At 44.0% G+C, this 18,058-nt stretch overlaps 1 protein-coding gene across 1 annotated transcript in view; it reads left to right on the top strand.

Moving 5' to 3' along the window:
* Window positions 1-18,058, top strand: part of LOC144687534 (uncharacterized) — a 97,819-nt gene that overhangs the window by 67,841 nt on the left and 11,920 nt on the right. Inside the window, exons 27-32 of the mRNA XM_078553803.1 lie at window positions 8,733-8,795; window positions 9,923-9,967; window positions 10,978-11,013; window positions 14,230-14,325; window positions 14,617-14,682; window positions 16,636-16,671. Coding sequence (XP_078409929.1) covers window positions 8,733-8,795; window positions 9,923-9,967; window positions 10,978-11,013; window positions 14,230-14,325; window positions 14,617-14,682; window positions 16,636-16,671 — 342 coding nt within the window. The remainder of the gene's footprint in view (window positions 1-8,732; window positions 8,796-9,922; window positions 9,968-10,977; window positions 11,014-14,229; window positions 14,326-14,616; window positions 14,683-16,635; window positions 16,672-18,058) is intronic.

An 18,058-nucleotide genomic window follows, 5' to 3' on the forward strand; every position in this document is an offset into this window, starting at 1 on the left:
CTTCAGATTAGAGCTCTGCATTGCTGTCACATTCAGTTATGAATGGTGGTGGACAATTAAAACAGCTAACACAAGGAGGAAGCTCCACCAATATCCCCATCCGCAATGATGGGGGCCCAGCACATCAATGCAAAAGCAAGGCTGAAGCATTTTCAATTATCTTCAGCCAGAAGTGCCAACTGGATGATCAACCTTAGCCTCCTCCTAAGGTTACCAGTCTTCAGCCCATTTGATTTACTCCACGTGATACCAAGGAACAGCTGAAGGAACTGGATACTGCAAAGGTTATGGGTCCTGACAACCTCCTGGTAATAGTACTGAAGACTTCTGCTCCAGAACTAGCCACACCCCTGGCCAAACTGTTCCAGTACAACTACAACACTGGCATCTAAATAACAATGTGGAAAACTGCCCAGGTATGTCCTGTACACAAAAAGGAAGACAAATCTAATTTGGGCAATTACCAGCCCATCAGCCTCCTCTCGATCAAGAGCAAAGTGATGGAAGACGTTGGCGATAGTGCTATTAAGTGACATTTACACAGCAATAACCTGCTCACTGATGTTCAGTTTGGGTATTACCAGAGCCAGTCAGCTCCTGACCTCATTACAGCCTGGGATAAACAAAAAGAGCTGAATTCCAGAGGTGAGGTGAGAGTGACTGCCCTTGACAGCAAGACAGCAGCTGACCGATGTGGCACCAAGGAGCTCTAGCAAAACTGGAGTCAATGGGAATGAGGGGGAAAACTCTCCGCTGGTTGCATTCAAGATGGTTGTGGTTGTTGGAGGCTAAGCATCTCAGTTCCAGGACATCACTGCAGGAGTTCCTCAAGGTAGTGTCCTAGGCCCAACTATCTTCGGCTGCTTCATCAAGGACCTTCCCTCCCTCATAAGGTCAGAGGTGGGGATGTTTGCACAATGTTCAGCACCATTTGCAACTCCTCAGATCTGAAGCAGTTTGTATCCATATGCAGCAAGACCTGGACAACAGTCAGGCTTGGGCTGATAAGTGGCAAGTGACATTTGTGCTACACAAATGCCAGGCGATGACCATCTCCAACAAGAGAGAATTTAACAATTGCCCCCTGACATTCAATGGTATTACCATTGCTGAATCTTCTGCTATCAACATCCTGGAGGTTACCATTGACCAGAAACTGAACTGGACTAGCCATATAAATACTGTGGTTACAAGAGCAGGTCATTGGCTGGGAACTCTGTGGAGAGTAACTCACCCCCTTACTCTCCAAAACCTGTCCATCATCTACAGGGCTCAAGTCAAGAGTCTGATGGAATACTCTCCACTTGCATGGATGAGTATAGCTCCAGCAATACTCAAGAAATTCAACACCATCCAGGACAAAGCAGCCCACTTGATCGGCACTCCATCCACCAACCTTAACATGCACTGCCTCCACCACTGACGCACAATGGCAGCAGTGTATACTATCTACAAGATGCACAATCAGAGTTTCAGAGGGTTCCAGGTGCAGGGTAATTGCCCATCAGAAGTTTAAACTTCCCCGGCAATTCCCGTGCAGTCCTTGCCTGGGGGACGTCCGGGGGTCCCCCAACGCATATTCCGGGGTACCTCTGGGATACGTCCCAATGTTTAACAATATGTAAATCTGGTTAAATTTCTCAAATTCCTATCAGGGAGCTGTCACTCATCATGAAATAGACCAGCATAAAATTAAAGCTGTGGGTTCAAAAGTACCACTCCTGGATTTCAATACATAATATAATAATCCAATGCAGTATTGTGTATTATCAACAAAGTTGTCATTCTGATGTGATTTTATGAAAAATACCTTAGAACACTTCTGAGAGATCTAATATAAATGCAGACTTCTGTCAAATTTTGTCTGTTAATATTCCTGGAAAATTTTTATTATGTTAAAAACTCTATATTAATTCACATGTTGTTTTGTGAACCAGTTAGTAAGTTTATTTGGAAAATATGCCCAAATCTGTTTAATGCACTATCCTCACATCCCCACTATGATAATTACTGTAGTGATTTGTGCACTGACCCTGTGTTAAACACTGCATGCATATACTGCATCAGCTGGAACTTAGAAAAATTTGATGTCTGAAACTTTGTGATCACTATTGAGCTTGAGTTCCTTGACCACTTTAGGTGTCGGTTGAATATCTTCGGCTAAGTACTTTGACGCTGATCATATTGTTTCAGCTTCACTTCCATGGCATTTGATCATCAGTGATGTCAGTTGAATGCTTTTAACTGCTTTGAAGGCAAATAAATGTTTGCAATTGATGCAGTTTGAGCACTGTGTGATTTCATTTCAGGTCAGTGATTTCATTTGGTTGCTTTTAGATGACAAAACATGACTGAATGATCGCTTCAGAATGCAGATCAAATGAGTGCAAATGAACACTGTTGAGCACAGAATGATGCCAAAGGTTTCTGGTAGGGGAGATGCCCCACCACCACCTTTCCAAAGGAAATTAGGGATGGGTAACAAATGCTGGCCTTACCAGCAATGCCCACAGCTCATGAAAAAATAAATTTTTGAAAAATCTCATCGATTAACCTACAGACCCAAACATGGAGCATGAAAAGCTCCAATGGGGGAAAGCTTTAGGAATCATAGGTCCAAAGTCATGTGGACCTCTTTATCATGCTGCTGTTATCACATGTTGTGTCTCAGATTGCACATATGCTGTATCCCAAAATTTTTTTCTCTGAAGGAAGTCTACCTAAGTTACATTTGAATGAATCAATACTCAGGAGCCTGATTCATGGATTGGCCACTCGCTCACTTTCCAGAGATTAATTTTGAGCTTATCCCCCCCCTCCTGCCCTTCAAGTGCAGCCCATGCCTTCTGGCTTTACTGTTCTGGACAAGATGGAATAGCTTGCCGTGGTTCAATTCCTTATGAAAGATAATATAGTGTGTTATGACCAGGTGAGGAGGGGCTGAATGGGCCCTCTTTGCCTTTTCAACATTTGACCACAACAAGCTTTTCCTTGTTTGCAAAAGACATACTTGCCAATTCAGTGAGTACTTAACTGTTTACGCGCTGTGATCAATAAAGAACCAATAAGACAGGTTTTCTTCAATTTAACAAAGAAAGCGGTTTGTTTTATTATACTTAAACTGATCTAAAATAATAAAATGTGCACCAACTTTTGCGCACACACACACTCTCTCGATGGAATCCTCCAGTCCGGAGTATAAGTTGGGAGGTGGAAATGAGAGTGATTTCTGCTTGGGTGCGGGACCGCTGTCCACATGTGATCTCCTGCTGGTCAGCTTATTGGATATGAATGCATGATAAGCATAGTGAATCCTGTGACAGGGCGGACAGGATGTCGACAGCCATGCCACTTCCTCCTCAGCTGGACAATAGTTGTAGAAGTGCAGGGTTTCCTGGAGCTAGCATCATGTATGCCTGAGGTGATCTGTGAACAAATTGCAGTAATCCATCTAGTCAGCATATTTTATTTCCAGCCCTGAGCATTTCAGTCAATGGGAAGCCCTATACTGAGCATCGGTCTACTCCTGGCCTTCCCCACCACCCCGCCGTGGTGAAGCCCATCCTGGAGGACCACATACATCCACACGCATGGAGACTGCAGCATTGACCGGGGTAATGAAAGCCATGACTGCGCACCCTCCCTCAAATATTATTGGGCTTCCCTCCATCACCCTTGAGACACCCTGATTTGAAAGATCCTTGTTTTGCCATTATGGACGTACCACCCACCCCATTATCAGCCATGAGCATCTACCTGGGACCCTCGAGGTTCTAAAGCGGCACATTGTTGTTGCACCCCACCCCTCCCCCACCCTCCTCGGGGCGCTAACCCCTGCCTCCCTCTCTCCATGCCTCCCTGTCCCCCTCTGCCCCCACTCCTTTGTCAATTTGAATTACCCTTCAGCGCAGACTTTACTGCAGCTCTCAATCTTGCAGGGATCTCGATGTTATGAGAGCCACGAATCAAGAAGTAAACCTGCTGCTGTGTGGACTTCACCATAGAGAGGAAAGCACACCTGGGCAGGGTTTTTATGCAATTGACTCATAATCATTAGGATGCCCCTTTAGTCAGTCAATTGTGTTCAGGACCAGGGAGAGAAATCATGGGCCCTGGTGCTTCTTCTGTTTCCAGGCCCTGTATTGCCCCCCACTCTCCACTTTGACCCTCCCCCCAATCATGCATGATACTTTTTCCCTTTTCAAGATTCACCAATCAATTCACCAAACAATCACAGAAAGATTCTAGTAAAGTGACAACACCCATTGTTGACAACTGGTTACAAATATTGTCCGATATATATGCAGCATGGGTCATTAAAATTAAGAGCAGCGACGATATAATGCAGTGTTAGTTTGTGTTCAGCCAATAGGTGATCCCCCCCCCCCCCGTAACTATTAAACAAACCAAAGAGCACAAATTTTACTTTGACAGAATTGTGCAATATTGTTAATTTGACAGGAAAATATCCTATTAGCTATTTATAACATTGTGCAGATGATAACATTGATTTTGGTGACTGCCTCAGCCCTCATTAACATGCACCATATAGCCATAGTGACAGTAATTTCATTTTTGGGGAAAAAGATTCAATACTTGAAACCCAGATAAACTGCACAAGATCTTTTCCATTCTATCAAAGTAGAAGAAGACTTTCTTCTGCCTGGATGCATGATATTATTCAATATAATTATTTCATACAAGGGATGTAATTGGACTCTGTTTTATCAGTAATCTCTCAGGGTAGAACGATCAAATGACTCCTGAGCAACAAAGTGGAATAATTGAATAACATAGGTCTTCACTGTCAGTGAGATGCGTTGGAACCCTCAGGTGTCTCTGTGAGACACAGCTTTTAAGAGGGCAGAGAACAAAAACTGAAATGTTCATAATTATATGTTTTTTCTTGATCAGCATGCATGACGACTCTGCTGATTGCTGCTTCTCATCACAATGTATTTTCAATATCTATAATGCAACACAACTTTATCATACCTCAAAAACTCATAAAAGCACCAAGATAGGGTAGGATAATAGGTAAGTAGACAAAAAGACAAGATTGAAGTCAATGGAATAATAATCATGTACAGTGTAAAACAGATTACTGATTCACTATGAGCTGTGAAGGACCAAGACCTCACCCTGTGTATTTTTCTTATAAAATATGTAGAGATATGCCCATTGCTATCTCTAAAAATTTCAAACTGGACAAAGACCTAAAATGGTTGAATCTATTTCTGCCTGTGACCCCAAACAAAAGATGTTACCTGACAGTATTGGGGAAACTCACATATCGTTATCCTTGAAGAACCACTGACGACCCTCTGTGGGCTGTACAGACTAAATTCAAAGAGAGCTATACAAAGGTCATCTGCATTTCATAACCCAAGCTGGCCACCAGGAGACTGCTCATCTGCTAAGATAAAGGGCCCTGCAAACTTCCTTTCAATTCGTAATGGCTGAGATATTTTCTCAGGAACCCAGACGAGGGGTACATGTCCTTTGTCAAAGACAATGTGGCGAGGTGGGAGCCATGTGATATGGGCCTCTGGCTTGTGGAACAAGTAATATTGCCTTGCTGAACTGCAAAGTCCCAGTCTGCCTTTTTATCACCTGCCTAGCAGCAACACAGACAAGGAGCTCTGGCCCAGGTTGGACACCTGGCCCCATCTACACTGCTTTGGCTGGAAATTCTGTACCATCGCCTACAAGACTGATTCACCTCTGTGTGCCTATCTCATCGTGCAAAGTCAACACCACCGGAAAAGTGAGCTATACAGCATTGGTTTTCAGCCTGCTAACCTCCATGAAGGAATATCTCATTGGACTTTGATTTTGGACTCTGGAACTCACATGAAACAATACTTATTTTCTCTGTGCTCTCTGCACTGTGGATCTACCTTTTCTCTATCCCTCTTTTATTGTATGAATGCAAAGGAGGCAATGTTGCAACCCTCTTTCTGTGTTTTGGGTGTGTGCAAATAAACTAACTCTTTGAGTTCATCTTATCTCGAGTTTGCTGTGGGGTTATTAATGGAAAATTGGATCACACCAGAACCGAGGGGTTGGGAAATATGCCACCACTTATAAAGAAGGAAACAAATCAAAAACACTTTTCTCTTTATGGATGGGTGGTGAGAGGAGAAGTTAGTGCTGTTTAAATTACTGCCCTGCACCCACCCACCCCCCTTTCCCTAACAGAGCCCATTATGCATGCCTTTTCTGGCAATTTCCAATTACTTGTAAAATTGCAGGGACTTCACTTGCCATTTTTGAATGGAGGACACTCTCTTGCCAGTTGCTGCACTGCTGCTGCTGACCTTCAGGCAGTTTCGTGGTTTTTTTTGTCAGGCTTTTTAAAAAAATAACTCAGAACCACGAAGATGCCAGAAGGCTGGAAGCAGCCGCGTAGCAACTAGTAAAATTGACCTGACGCTGACAGACCGGCTGAAAAAAAAAATCGGAGCATTCAGCTTGACAGTTCCAAATTTTTTCAGCCAACTTGTCAGATCTGAAGTTCTGGCTGGACAACTTGAGAATTCCATTTAAAACACTGAGCCAGTGCCTCCCCCAGTCTGTGGGCCCTGGTGTTCGACACCATCTGCACCCCCTCTCCCAGGTCTTGATTATGTTCACCTTTAACTCCATCCGCCTGAAAAGACCCCTTTCCCACTTTGAGATTCACACCTACAGAGCAACTGTGTTGTAAAGAAGAGTCTTTAGAAAATGGTGTGCTGAACTTTCCAGACACATTCTACCACCTTCTACTCTCCCCCTGTCACCCACCAACTTTACCCTTAAACCGTTCATTATAACCATTCCTTTCTCTTCTGTTACCCTTGAACCTGCCCCCATTACCCTTGAGCCCATAACTATCACCCTCCACATGACTTCTCTCCCCTCTGAGCCTACACAAGCTACAGCCCCCATCCCACCTTGACCTTTCCCATTATCCATGCACCCCCCCCGCCATCCCATGAGACCATCCGCTACCCGACCATGATCCTGGACTTGTCACCCTACTGCATCCCACGACCTCCTGTCACTGTGACTGTTCCCTGCCCTGTCCAGTACCCTCAGTTTAATCCCCATAGACAACATCAACCCTGCTCTTGAGGAAACGCCCCTCCCCACCCATCCACAGGTCCCCCATACCCATCATGCAAGGCCCTTCCCTCCCTCCCACATCCCTGCACCCTTGCCTTCCCTCCCTGGCTTCATCCCTGCCCTGGACTTCCCCTTCGTTTAACCAGCTTTCCTGCCCCAGGCCCCTTAGACTGTCACCACCTGATCATCACCTTGTTGAACAACGCTCCCCAAACAAAAGTGACTGCTCACTCCAACTGCAGCAAGTTGACTACCTCGCCTGCTACATGCCACTCATGTGCAGTCATGGATCTGAAGGCATATATTGCTCACTCGCCGTTAACTTAATTGAGAAGGGAACTTAATTCTGGCAAGCTGGCCTTTTAATGTGCATGTATGGCATGCAGATGCAGCAAATGTGCTTCCTGACGCTTGACAACGGGAAGCTCAACATGCCTTCAAACTTCCCTGAACTTAATGACAAAAGTTTATCCTGCCATTGGGAAGCTGATATTTGGCCTCTGGCTCAATTAATTTCTCCCACCCCTCCGTCCCACTCCCAGGAGCATCACAAGATTGTGCCCTCAAAGTCCACACACATACACAAATACAGGTTACAGATTGCGGAAGGACAGGTTGTCAAATTAGGGTCCAGAAAAGTTAAAAGGAATTCACAGACTATAGTTTGCTGACTCACCTGGCTTCAGGCTGGACCGGGTGGTCTTGCTTGCATTATCAAGGTGGTTCGAAACTACAGATGGATGATCTCTCTGTTCCGCTGGAGACACGGCTGAGGAGTTGAGTTCTTTCTTTAAAATGTTGTCTGCTGCACATGGAGAGAGCCAAACAATAGTAGACAGGGCCCAAAAGCTTGCAAGTTGGATGGAGGGAGAGAGAGGGAGGAAGGATCACTCTCGGCTTCTGAGCTGCTTACTCTGTTCTGCAGAAAAAAAACGTGCTTAAGACACACACAGGGGTTGGCTTGTCATGTGACCGTGCTCTCCAACTGACCATTAATTCAAACACGAGTGTATATTCTAAATGTAACTTGCTTAGGTCAGGTCTAGGAATTTCCCTCAGCCAAAGTTCGAGTGAGGAGTCTTAATTGCCCATCTCCAACAGTTGAATACTTGATTGCCACAGATGCCTTGCTAATGAAACAGGGGATGGGAGTCCTTCACACTCCCCTGGAGACATTCGCTGGGATTTTCTGGCTCCGTTGTGGCGGGACCCACTGCAGGAGAGTGGTGGCCCAGCCAAACGTCCATTGACTTTCGGCAGGACAGGGCATTTCCAGTGGCGGGTGGGGCCAGAAAATCCCACCCGTTGTCTTTGATGGGTTTTGCAGGCATGCCATCTTTATCTCAATGTGGATTGGAATGCCGAATGTGCAGTAATGCAAATTAAGTGGCCATCTTGGCTGTGAGTTCAAGTCACTTTTCATCTATGTTTTTAAAAAGCATGTTTTTTTTTAAAGACAAGTTCAATTCATGTTCCCAACCAGTAAATTAAAAATCATTGTTTGGCATAGAGCACATATTCATGACAAGTGTGGTTAACACCATAAGTATGGTTGTTTGCTGTGGGCATGGGAAGGAAAGATGTTAACTTTCAGGATCTCATATATGCTTTAATGTTACTTCCAGATCTTAACCGGACAGAAGGGTTACCCTGGGCATCCAGGAGCCACTGGTGTTCCAGGCATTCCTGTGAGTACAATGCTGTATATTCACTACATTCTTCTCCATTTCATATCGCTTGTTGGGCTCCAGTCATTCCTTAGGAAGTAGCTGCAACTGCCTTATTAAAGGGTTTTAACAATGATCATTATTTATTTTTTACGTTTTTAATAAATTATATTTAATAAATTATATCCCAGCATTCCCTTCCCTAGTCATTTTCCCTCAGGATGCTTGGACCTGGTTCTACCTGAGATCATTAAATACTCCAGACCATGGACTTACCCATTTATGTCTGTGACAATCTTGTTATGGAAGGAGACCTGAACACAAAATCTAGGCTGTCACTCCAGATCAGTACTGAGGGAGTGCTGCACTGTCAGAAGTGCCGTCTTTTGGAAGAGACGTTAAACCATCTGCCCTCTCAGGTGGGCGTAAAATATCCCATGGCACTGTTTCAATGAAAAGCAGGGTTGTCCTCGCCAATATTTACCTCTCAAACAATATCAGTAAAAACAAAACAGATTATCCGGTCACTGCTGTTTGTGGGGTATTGCTATGTGCAAATTAGTACTTGTGATTCCTACAACACTTCAAAAATTACTTCATTGGCTGTAAAGCACTTTTGGGATGTCTTGAGATTCTGAAAGGTGCTGCATAAATGAAGTTATTTTTCCTTCTGTTCTGTCCGTAACATTTGCTAGCCAAAGCACGTAGAACAGTGTAACATTTGTGTTGTGAAACCTGAACACTAAATTCTGTTGCAAGGCACAAAAACATGGCAGTGCGAGAGCTCATTTTCCGAGGAGCAGGTGATGACAATGAGCCATGCACTGTTGGCAGAATGGGAAATCGCAAGCGCACTGCCTGCAGTTCAGCATCGGGGCTGGAAAATTTGAGCAAGATTTCCCAACGTGGATTTCCAGCAGATGAGTCTCAAGAAACAGGAAAAGGAACCTTTCCTGTTGTTGGCTGCTTCTGGTGGCATCATTGGGAATCTTTATTTGTACCTGACCTTTCACACCTTGTGTGACTGGAATCCTTTTATAACGGGAATGCTTCGGTGTATCTTGATCTTAATGAAGCTTATATCTGAGTGCACTTATCTTCACATTATTTGAGATTGTTCAAACAGTGAGTTTGATACTCTGTTATAGGGAAAGCCCGGAGCAGATGGAAAGCGTGGATCACCTGGGAAGGATGTAAGTTTACTGTGCTTCAAAATGGATCCACCTGAAGGCATAACAATGCAACAAGAAAGCTCACTTTACCTGTTGACTCTACTCCTGAAATCAGTCATAAATGTTGTTGTGAGCTCTTTTTGTTGGGGGAAGCGGTCTGCACCTCACCCACCCTCCCCTTGCACTGCTCTCAACTCCTACCAGGAGCCTGCCCAATGTGAGGGTGTGAGCAGATTGAATGCCTTTAAATTTTATCGATGGTGGTCTATTGATACAGAGAGAGCAGCGTGGGGTGACCATGCCTTTGATATTTTCTCTCTCCAAACAAGGAAGGAGTTGGCTTTTCAATGTCTCCCAGCTGATGGAACAGCAGAGCTCAGCAAGTCACTGAGGTGGATCTTGAATTTGTGCAATAGTGTAAAATGTTTGATAACAAATTGGCTGCCCACTTTACATCTCTCCACTTTATATTTTCGGGAATGATGTAAAACGAGCTGGCCACTCTCTATCACTGGTTTTGAACCATCACACCAAGTCAAGATCTACCCCATCATACGGATAGCTTTTCCCTGTCTCCCCCAACCCTGGTTCATTTTTTAATATTATTTTAATGGGACATGGGTGTCACTGTCTAGGCCATCATTTTTATTGCCCATCTCTAATTGCCCTTGAGAAGGTATCACCAGAGTGGATACTCAAGATGTTACATAAAGAAGGTTGGACAGGATTGAAAATGTATTTGAAGGGAAAAAAAAAAATTACATGATTATGGGGAGAAAGCAGGGGAATGGGATTAATTGGATTGCTCTACACAGAGCCAGCACAGGCATGATGGGCTGAATAACCTCCTTTTTTCATGTGTCATCCTACGATTCTGTACATCAGCCTGTGCTTGAATGCAAAGGATCAACTGGGCTGAGCCCATAGAGTGCACACATGCTCACAATGGAACCCATGTGATTTTTCACCCATTAATTTAAATGAGAGATCATCAAAAGAAAAGTTAAACAACATTTCTTCTTGTTCTGCAGGGTGCAAAAGGTGTCCGTGGATTGCCGGGAATTAATGTAAGTCACCTTAAAATTCAAATGCAATTGCTCTGTTTGGTCAGTGCCCACGGTGCGATTTACACTGGGGAAATGTTTTGTATTCATCTGTGTCTACTTCTGAGTAGGAGCCAAATTTAGAATCAGAGAATAAGCAAGGGCTCCCTTCATTATATCCCTCTCCTGGTTTTGACTGTAGGCAATAAGTAGAGAGATAGCTAGATCGGCTTCCAGAGCACAGCAACTGCTGACCAGTTTCCAACCCTCCAGGGCAGTCTTCAGGAATTAAACATTGGGCTGTAACTTCTGAGCTCCAAGGTGTCATATTGTTGAGGGGGCAATAGCCCAATGATGCGCTGGGGAACACACCCCTGGAATTTCCCAGGTAAGGATTGCACAGTAATTGCCCGAAGTGCATAATTCTCCTGGGCGATTGCCCTGCACTGGGAACCATCCGAGGTTATGATTTAAATCACAAACTTTGGATGGTTCCGGCTGAGTTACATCAATAGTTACCCAGAAAAAGTTAGAAGAACTATAACCTCTTCTAACTTCTGGGTAACTATTGCACAGACCCACACTGACCACCGCCCCCCCCCCACCCCACCGCCAAATGGGACACACCCCACCCCCAAGGAACTACATCCCCGACTGGAACTCCACAACCAACTGATTTCCCCCACCCCCACAGGGACTCTTTCCCCTCCCTGCTAGGCCTGACTTTCACCCCCAACCCCAAGGCCTGACCCGACTCGAATACCCACCCAAAGGCCCAAACTCCCCTCCAAGGCATGACCTGACCTCCCCTGCCCTGAGGCCTGAACCGATCCCATGCCGCCCCCCTAAAATCCTACCCTCTTACCTATACACCAACCTTCCCCCTAGTCTTGGAACTTGGCTGGACCTTTGACTTACCTGGATTACAGCAGCTAGTGCTGTTAAAAGAGGGTGTGGCCTCCTTGCATCCGACAGAGCTGCCCTCGATGCTAGGATCCGGAGACGCGCTGCACTGCTCAGATCTCGCCCAGCCTGAGTTGGAAGATTGGACGAGATAGTATTGAAAAAAAATTGGAGGTAAAAAACTAGTTGCAGAGTGGGAATCCGACTTGGATTGCCACTTTGGGGAAGTTCAGGCCCAATTCTCCAGAACGCCGCTCCAAGCAAACCCAGGTGAAAAACCATTAGAGGCATTCAAAAAAAGTTGTGTTTTCATCATTTTCCTTTGAACTGTTTCCATTCTTAGGTATAAAAATATTGGGGATAAGGAAATATGCCCACCTAGAGTTGGCAACCATGGCTTGAAACCAGCTGCTGAGAGCAACACCAAGGATTAGCATGGAGATCCTGCACAACAGACCAGCATTAATGTGAATGCTAGATATGGCACAGCAGAAACACTCTTGCCTTTAAGTCAAAAAGCTGTGGGTTCAGGGCCCACTCCTGACACTTGATCACCAGGCCTAGGCTAATAATTCAGTAGTACTGAGGGATTACTGGAGGTGCTGCCTTTTGGATGTTGATGTTAAATTGCCACCATTTGCTCCCCTCAGCTGCATGTAAAAATACCCATGGCACAAGTCTTTGGCAGAGCAAGAAATTGGAGAGGAATTATCCCTGGGTTTTTGAGGCTGTAGTAAAGCACCATTTGGAAGAGACCTAGGAGCATGTCACCCTGCTTTCAGTCACAGTTAGTGTGTGGTCTGGGTGTGGGGGGGTGGGAGGGTGGCGGGTGCAGTGGGGACCCAGAGAAAACGGGGCACAGAAATTTTGAAGGAATTGGCGCAGTGAGTTAGCATGCTGTAAATCACCTCCCAAGCCTGTGATTGAATAGAGTCCACAAAGCAGGATTAAGCTTTTCTGTTTTCCAGTCATGTGTGAAATAAGATTGAGCATTCTAAAACCACTTCCCAGTGGATATGAGCACATAAAATCACCCACAGTTTGGTTCTCCGTTGACAGAAAATTCATAGAAAAGTTACAGCACAGAAGGAGGCCATTCGGCCCATCTTGTCCATGCCACCCAAGGACACCCAAGTGCCCTTTCTAATCCCACCTTCCTGCACCCGACCCATAGCCCTGCAGTTTACAGCACTTTAGGAGCAGATCCAGATACTTTTTATTAGATGTTCTATTACCTTGACTTTTTCTCTTTAGACTTCTAAATCTACCTTCACCTGAATGCTCCCTCCCCAATCTCCTGTGATCCGCTCTTGTTTTAAGATCTTATCCATAGCCCCAGTTATACAATTCTCTAAATTTAAGTGGTGTTCATCCCAATGGAACAGCTCTCTTTCCTGAGTAAAAGTGAGACTCATGAACTGAAACTCCTTCTTCCCACACCACTCTGCGCCACAAGTTTAGTTCAGTAATCTGCTCAGCGCATGGTTTAGTTAACAATCCAGAGATTATCACCTTTAAGGTTTTGCATTTTAATTTGGACTCTTAACTACGCAAATACTCTCAGCAGAACATCATTCACATTTCTATGTGGATAAAACAAAATACTGCAGATGCTGGAGATCTGAAATAAAAATTGAAAAAAAAGTCGCACACTAGGCAATATTCCTGTGAAACCGGAACTAAAGTGCATTGTTGGACCAGAAAATGTGCCTTAAATCTTGCTGGGGTGGGGCATCTCACATTGTGACCCAATAGTTAGATTTTCTCCTGTATCCTTTAGCTCAAAAATCTTTTGCACTGCAACTTGCTGAAAACATGAGCTGTTAATGTTGCAATGAGAACATCTGGGGTCTCAATAAAGAGTGGAACCAACAGTGTTATCTCCTTAACTCATGAGATTTATGGATTGAGAAAAAAACAATGACAGAGAAGAGTGAGATCAAGTCAAATCAGGTACAAAAGGAGAAAAGAGGAAAGGCAAAAAAGGATTGGATTAAGACAGAGAGAGAAAACAGATGAAGGGAGAGGCTAAGGGCAAGATGTTGCTTGTATGAAGCAAACAGGAGCGTGATCATACAACAGGCTCTGAAGATTTAGAACTCATGACCTATCTCTTAATCCCCTTAACATGTTGGCCAATCAGTGCATTAATAGGTGTTGTCCTTTTTCCAGAAGGTTCTGGCCCGATGTAAAGAGAATGTTAAGTTGAAGTACTGATTGGATTTGATCTTTAATTGGAATGAATGACTGGAATGACTGTGAAGGCCTTTCAGAAATCAAGGGCTGTGTTGTTGATCTCAAATGGTTTTCCTCTTGGTCCTTCTCTTTTCTTTTTAGGGAAAAGATGGTGTGAAAGGAGAGAAAGGGGCATCTGGTTTGCCTGGACCTCCTGGACCAGGAGCCTTCCCAGGACCTCCCATACCTTTCAATGAGGTATGTAAAGACCTAATATGCATCACCTTCTGATTATTATGAATCCCTGAACCCTCATTGATGGATACCTCTGTGTTACTGCTTTTACATTTGAAAGGAGTAGACGGGGGTGTGGGGTTGGGGGGGGGGGGCTGCGGGGGGATGTGGGGGAGGAAGTAGGTTGGAGGCATTTACTCAATCAAAGGTTCAAAAATAAGAGAAAAAGCGGCATGAATGACTTTTATAAATGTTCATTAAGGATACTGCAACAGGTTAACAATGAGTATGGCACTGACCAACTTGTCATTGCAGGAGACTGGGTTCAATTATACAGATTTGCCATTCATTCCTTTGCTGGCTGGACCCCCTGGTATACCGGTAAGTCATAGCGTTTAGGCACTGATATTCATCAAACTCATCCATCACCAAGTGCAGCAGAACATGCCCCATAGGAACAGGAGTAGGCCATTCAGCCCACCATGCTTGCTTCACCATTCAATTAGATCATGGCTGATCATGGATCTCAACACCACTTTCCTGCATTATCTCCATATCCCTTGATGCCAGTAGTTTGCAGAAAGCTATTGATTTCTGTTTTGAACATGCTCATTGATTGATCTTCCGCAGCCCTTTGGGATAGAGAATTCCCAATATTTGCCACCGTCTGAGTGAAGAAATTCCGACTCATCTCAGTCTTAAATGTCCAACCCTTTATCCTGAGATTATGTCCCCTGGTTTTAGACTCACCAGCCAAGGGAAATATCTTATCTACATCCACCCCTTCACGCCCTGTAAGGATTTTGTACGTTTCAATGAGGTCACCCATCATTCTTCGAAACTTTAGGAAATACAGATACAGTATCCCCAATCTTTCCTCATAAAACAATCCCGCCATCCCAGGGATTAATCTGGTGAATCTCCATTGAACTCCCTCTATGGCAAGTATATCCCTCCTTAGATAAGGGGACCAAAATTGTGCACAATACGCCAGGTGGGGTCTCGGCAAGACTCTATACAACTGCAGCAAGACATCTTTACTCCTGCACTTAAATCCCCTCCTGATGAAGGCCTTCCTAATTGCTTTCTGCACCTGCCTGCTAACTTTTAGCGACTCATGAACAAGGACACCCAGGTCCCTTTGGACACCCGCACTTCCCAACCTCTCACCATTTAAGAAATATTCTGCCTTTCTGTTTTTTTCTACCAAAGTGGATAACTTCACACTTGATCACATTATATTCCATCTGCCACATTCTGGCCCATTCACTTAGCCTGTCCAAGTCCTCTTGAAGTCTCCTTGCACCCTCCTTACAATTTATATTCCCAACCAGTTTGGTGTCATCAGCAAATTTGGAAACATTATAATTGATTCCCACATCCAAATCAGTTAAATAGATTGTGAAAAGACGTGGACCTAGCACTGATTCTTGCAGTACCCCACTAGTAATAGCCTGCCATCCTGAGAATGATCCATTTATTCTTACTCTCTGCTTTCTGTCTGTTAACCAATTCTCAACTCATAATAGTATATTTCCCCCAATCCCATGCGCTCTAATTTTATTTACTAACCTCCTGTGTGGGACCTTATCAAAAGCCTTTTGAAAATCCAAATACACCACACCCACTGGTTGACCCCTTATCCTGAGGGTGTGCCCCCATGTTCTAGATTATCCAGCCGGTGGAAACCACCTCGCAGGGTCTACCCTGTCAAGCCACTTTAGAAGCTGTACCTTCAATGAGGTCACCTCTCATTCTTCTAAATTCAGGAGAGTGAAGGCCTAACTTACTCAGCATCTCACCATCAAGAACTAGATGTTTGATTCAAGGGAAATAAATTCCTGAATAATCTTTCCTTCTTTTGGGAGCAGAGACTACCTTGAATTCCTGGGTCATAAGGAATGAAGATTGCTACTTTTATATTGCTCCTGTAATACACTCACCTGTTATACAGACTCTTGTAATGCTCACTCCTGTAATAGCCATTATTGTAATATCTGCTCTTGTAATAAATGCTCCTGTAATACATGACTCCTGTAATACCCTACTCCTGTAATGCACAGCTCTTGTAATACACAGCACCAGTAATACCTGCATTTTTAATACATGGCTCCTGTAATACTCACTCCTGTAATACACAGTTCCTGTAATACACAGCTTGTGTAATATCCACTCCTATAATACACAATCATGAAATCCATGCTCCTGCAATAATCTCACCTGCAATACACATTTAATACACAGCTCCTGAAATATACTGCTCTTGTAACAAATTGTGATAACTACAACTGTTGCAGGCCTAAAATTCTTTGATTTTTCTGCTTTGACCCATAGGGCGAGAAAGGAGAAAGGGGGCTCAAAGGTGAACAAGTAAGAAGCTTTGTTAATTCGTGGCTGCTTTCTTTTACTGAATTGCACAAAAAGTTCAATTTTTCAGAAGTCTTGGTACAATACAGAGGATCCTTGACATCTAACTTCTTATATCATACTTGCAGATACTAAACTGAAGTCCTGTACAGTTCTGTAGATATCAGTGGCATTGCTTATTGGTAAAGATGAGTTAATCCTTGGCAAGCTTGAACAAGGGGATTGGGAAACAGGCTTTAGACACTGGATTTGGAGATGAGCCATTTAGTTCGAGTTTACTATAAGGTCTTGGGATAGGTAGAATGAGTAGGGAATTACTGAAGTCTAAGGCATTTAACTGAGACTATGAAGTCCCTAAGGACAGAGAGTTTCCCTAATGTCCTGGTCAGCACTTATCCCGCAATTAACATCACTAAAACAGATTATCTGGTCATTATGACATTACCGTATGTGGGCGATTATTGTGCACAAATTGACTGCTGCGTTTCCCTCTTTACAACAGTGAGCAGTGTTACGATCCCCATAGAGACCAATAACTTTTAAAAATAAATTTGAACTGCCAGTTAATAGCTGAATGGATGACATGACAAGATTTCACATTTTAAGACATTTACTGTAACAAACAGACTAAAGGCACTATTGATTAAACATCACTTTTTGTACGCCTTAAACTACAGAGCAGAACTTTTAACACAACCAAGAAAACCCACTATCATGAACATTCTTCAGATCTCTGAAGAAGGGTCATACAGTCTCGAAACATTAACTCTGTTTCTCTCTCCACAGATGCTGTCAGACTTGCTGAGTTTTTCCAGCATTTTCTGTTTTTATTTCAGAGCAAGTTACTTTATCTTAAATTAAAGACACAGTCCCAAAGCATAATCTTATTAATCTGATAATTGTACCAGCGCATTTCAAAAGTGCTTCATTGGCCATAGTGCGTTTGGAATGTGCTGAAGTCATGAAAGGTTCTATTTAATGCAAGTTCTTTCCTTTTCTCTTTCCTTCTTAAGGCTGATTCAAATTAAAAATTAATTTTTGATGCACTGTAGAATGCTAGACATTGGTTGTTGACTTCAGGAGTGCAGTTGTGGGGAGGTCACAATAGAAGTAAGGGACCTCATCAGAGTGAGGGAGTCAACCCCTGCCCACTTTCACATAGGCCAGGATTTTCGGCCCGTCAGGCAGGCGCGCTCCCGACCTGAATGAGCATCAAATGACGCACAATGACATGGGCAAGCGTCCCAGTGTCATCGCGCACTCACGTGTTATTTCAGTCGGCAGGCGGGAGTTGGCAGCGTGCCCGCCGACAATTAAAAGGCCTCTTAAGACCATTAAAGTAATATTTGAATTAAATTTTTCACTGCCTATCCAATCTTACCGTTGCGGG

Source organism: Cetorhinus maximus, chromosome 12, assembly GCF_964194155.1.
Source record: "Cetorhinus maximus chromosome 12, sCetMax3.hap1.1, whole genome shotgun sequence".
Taxonomy (NCBI): Eukaryota; Metazoa; Chordata; class Chondrichthyes; order Lamniformes; family Cetorhinidae; genus Cetorhinus; species Cetorhinus maximus.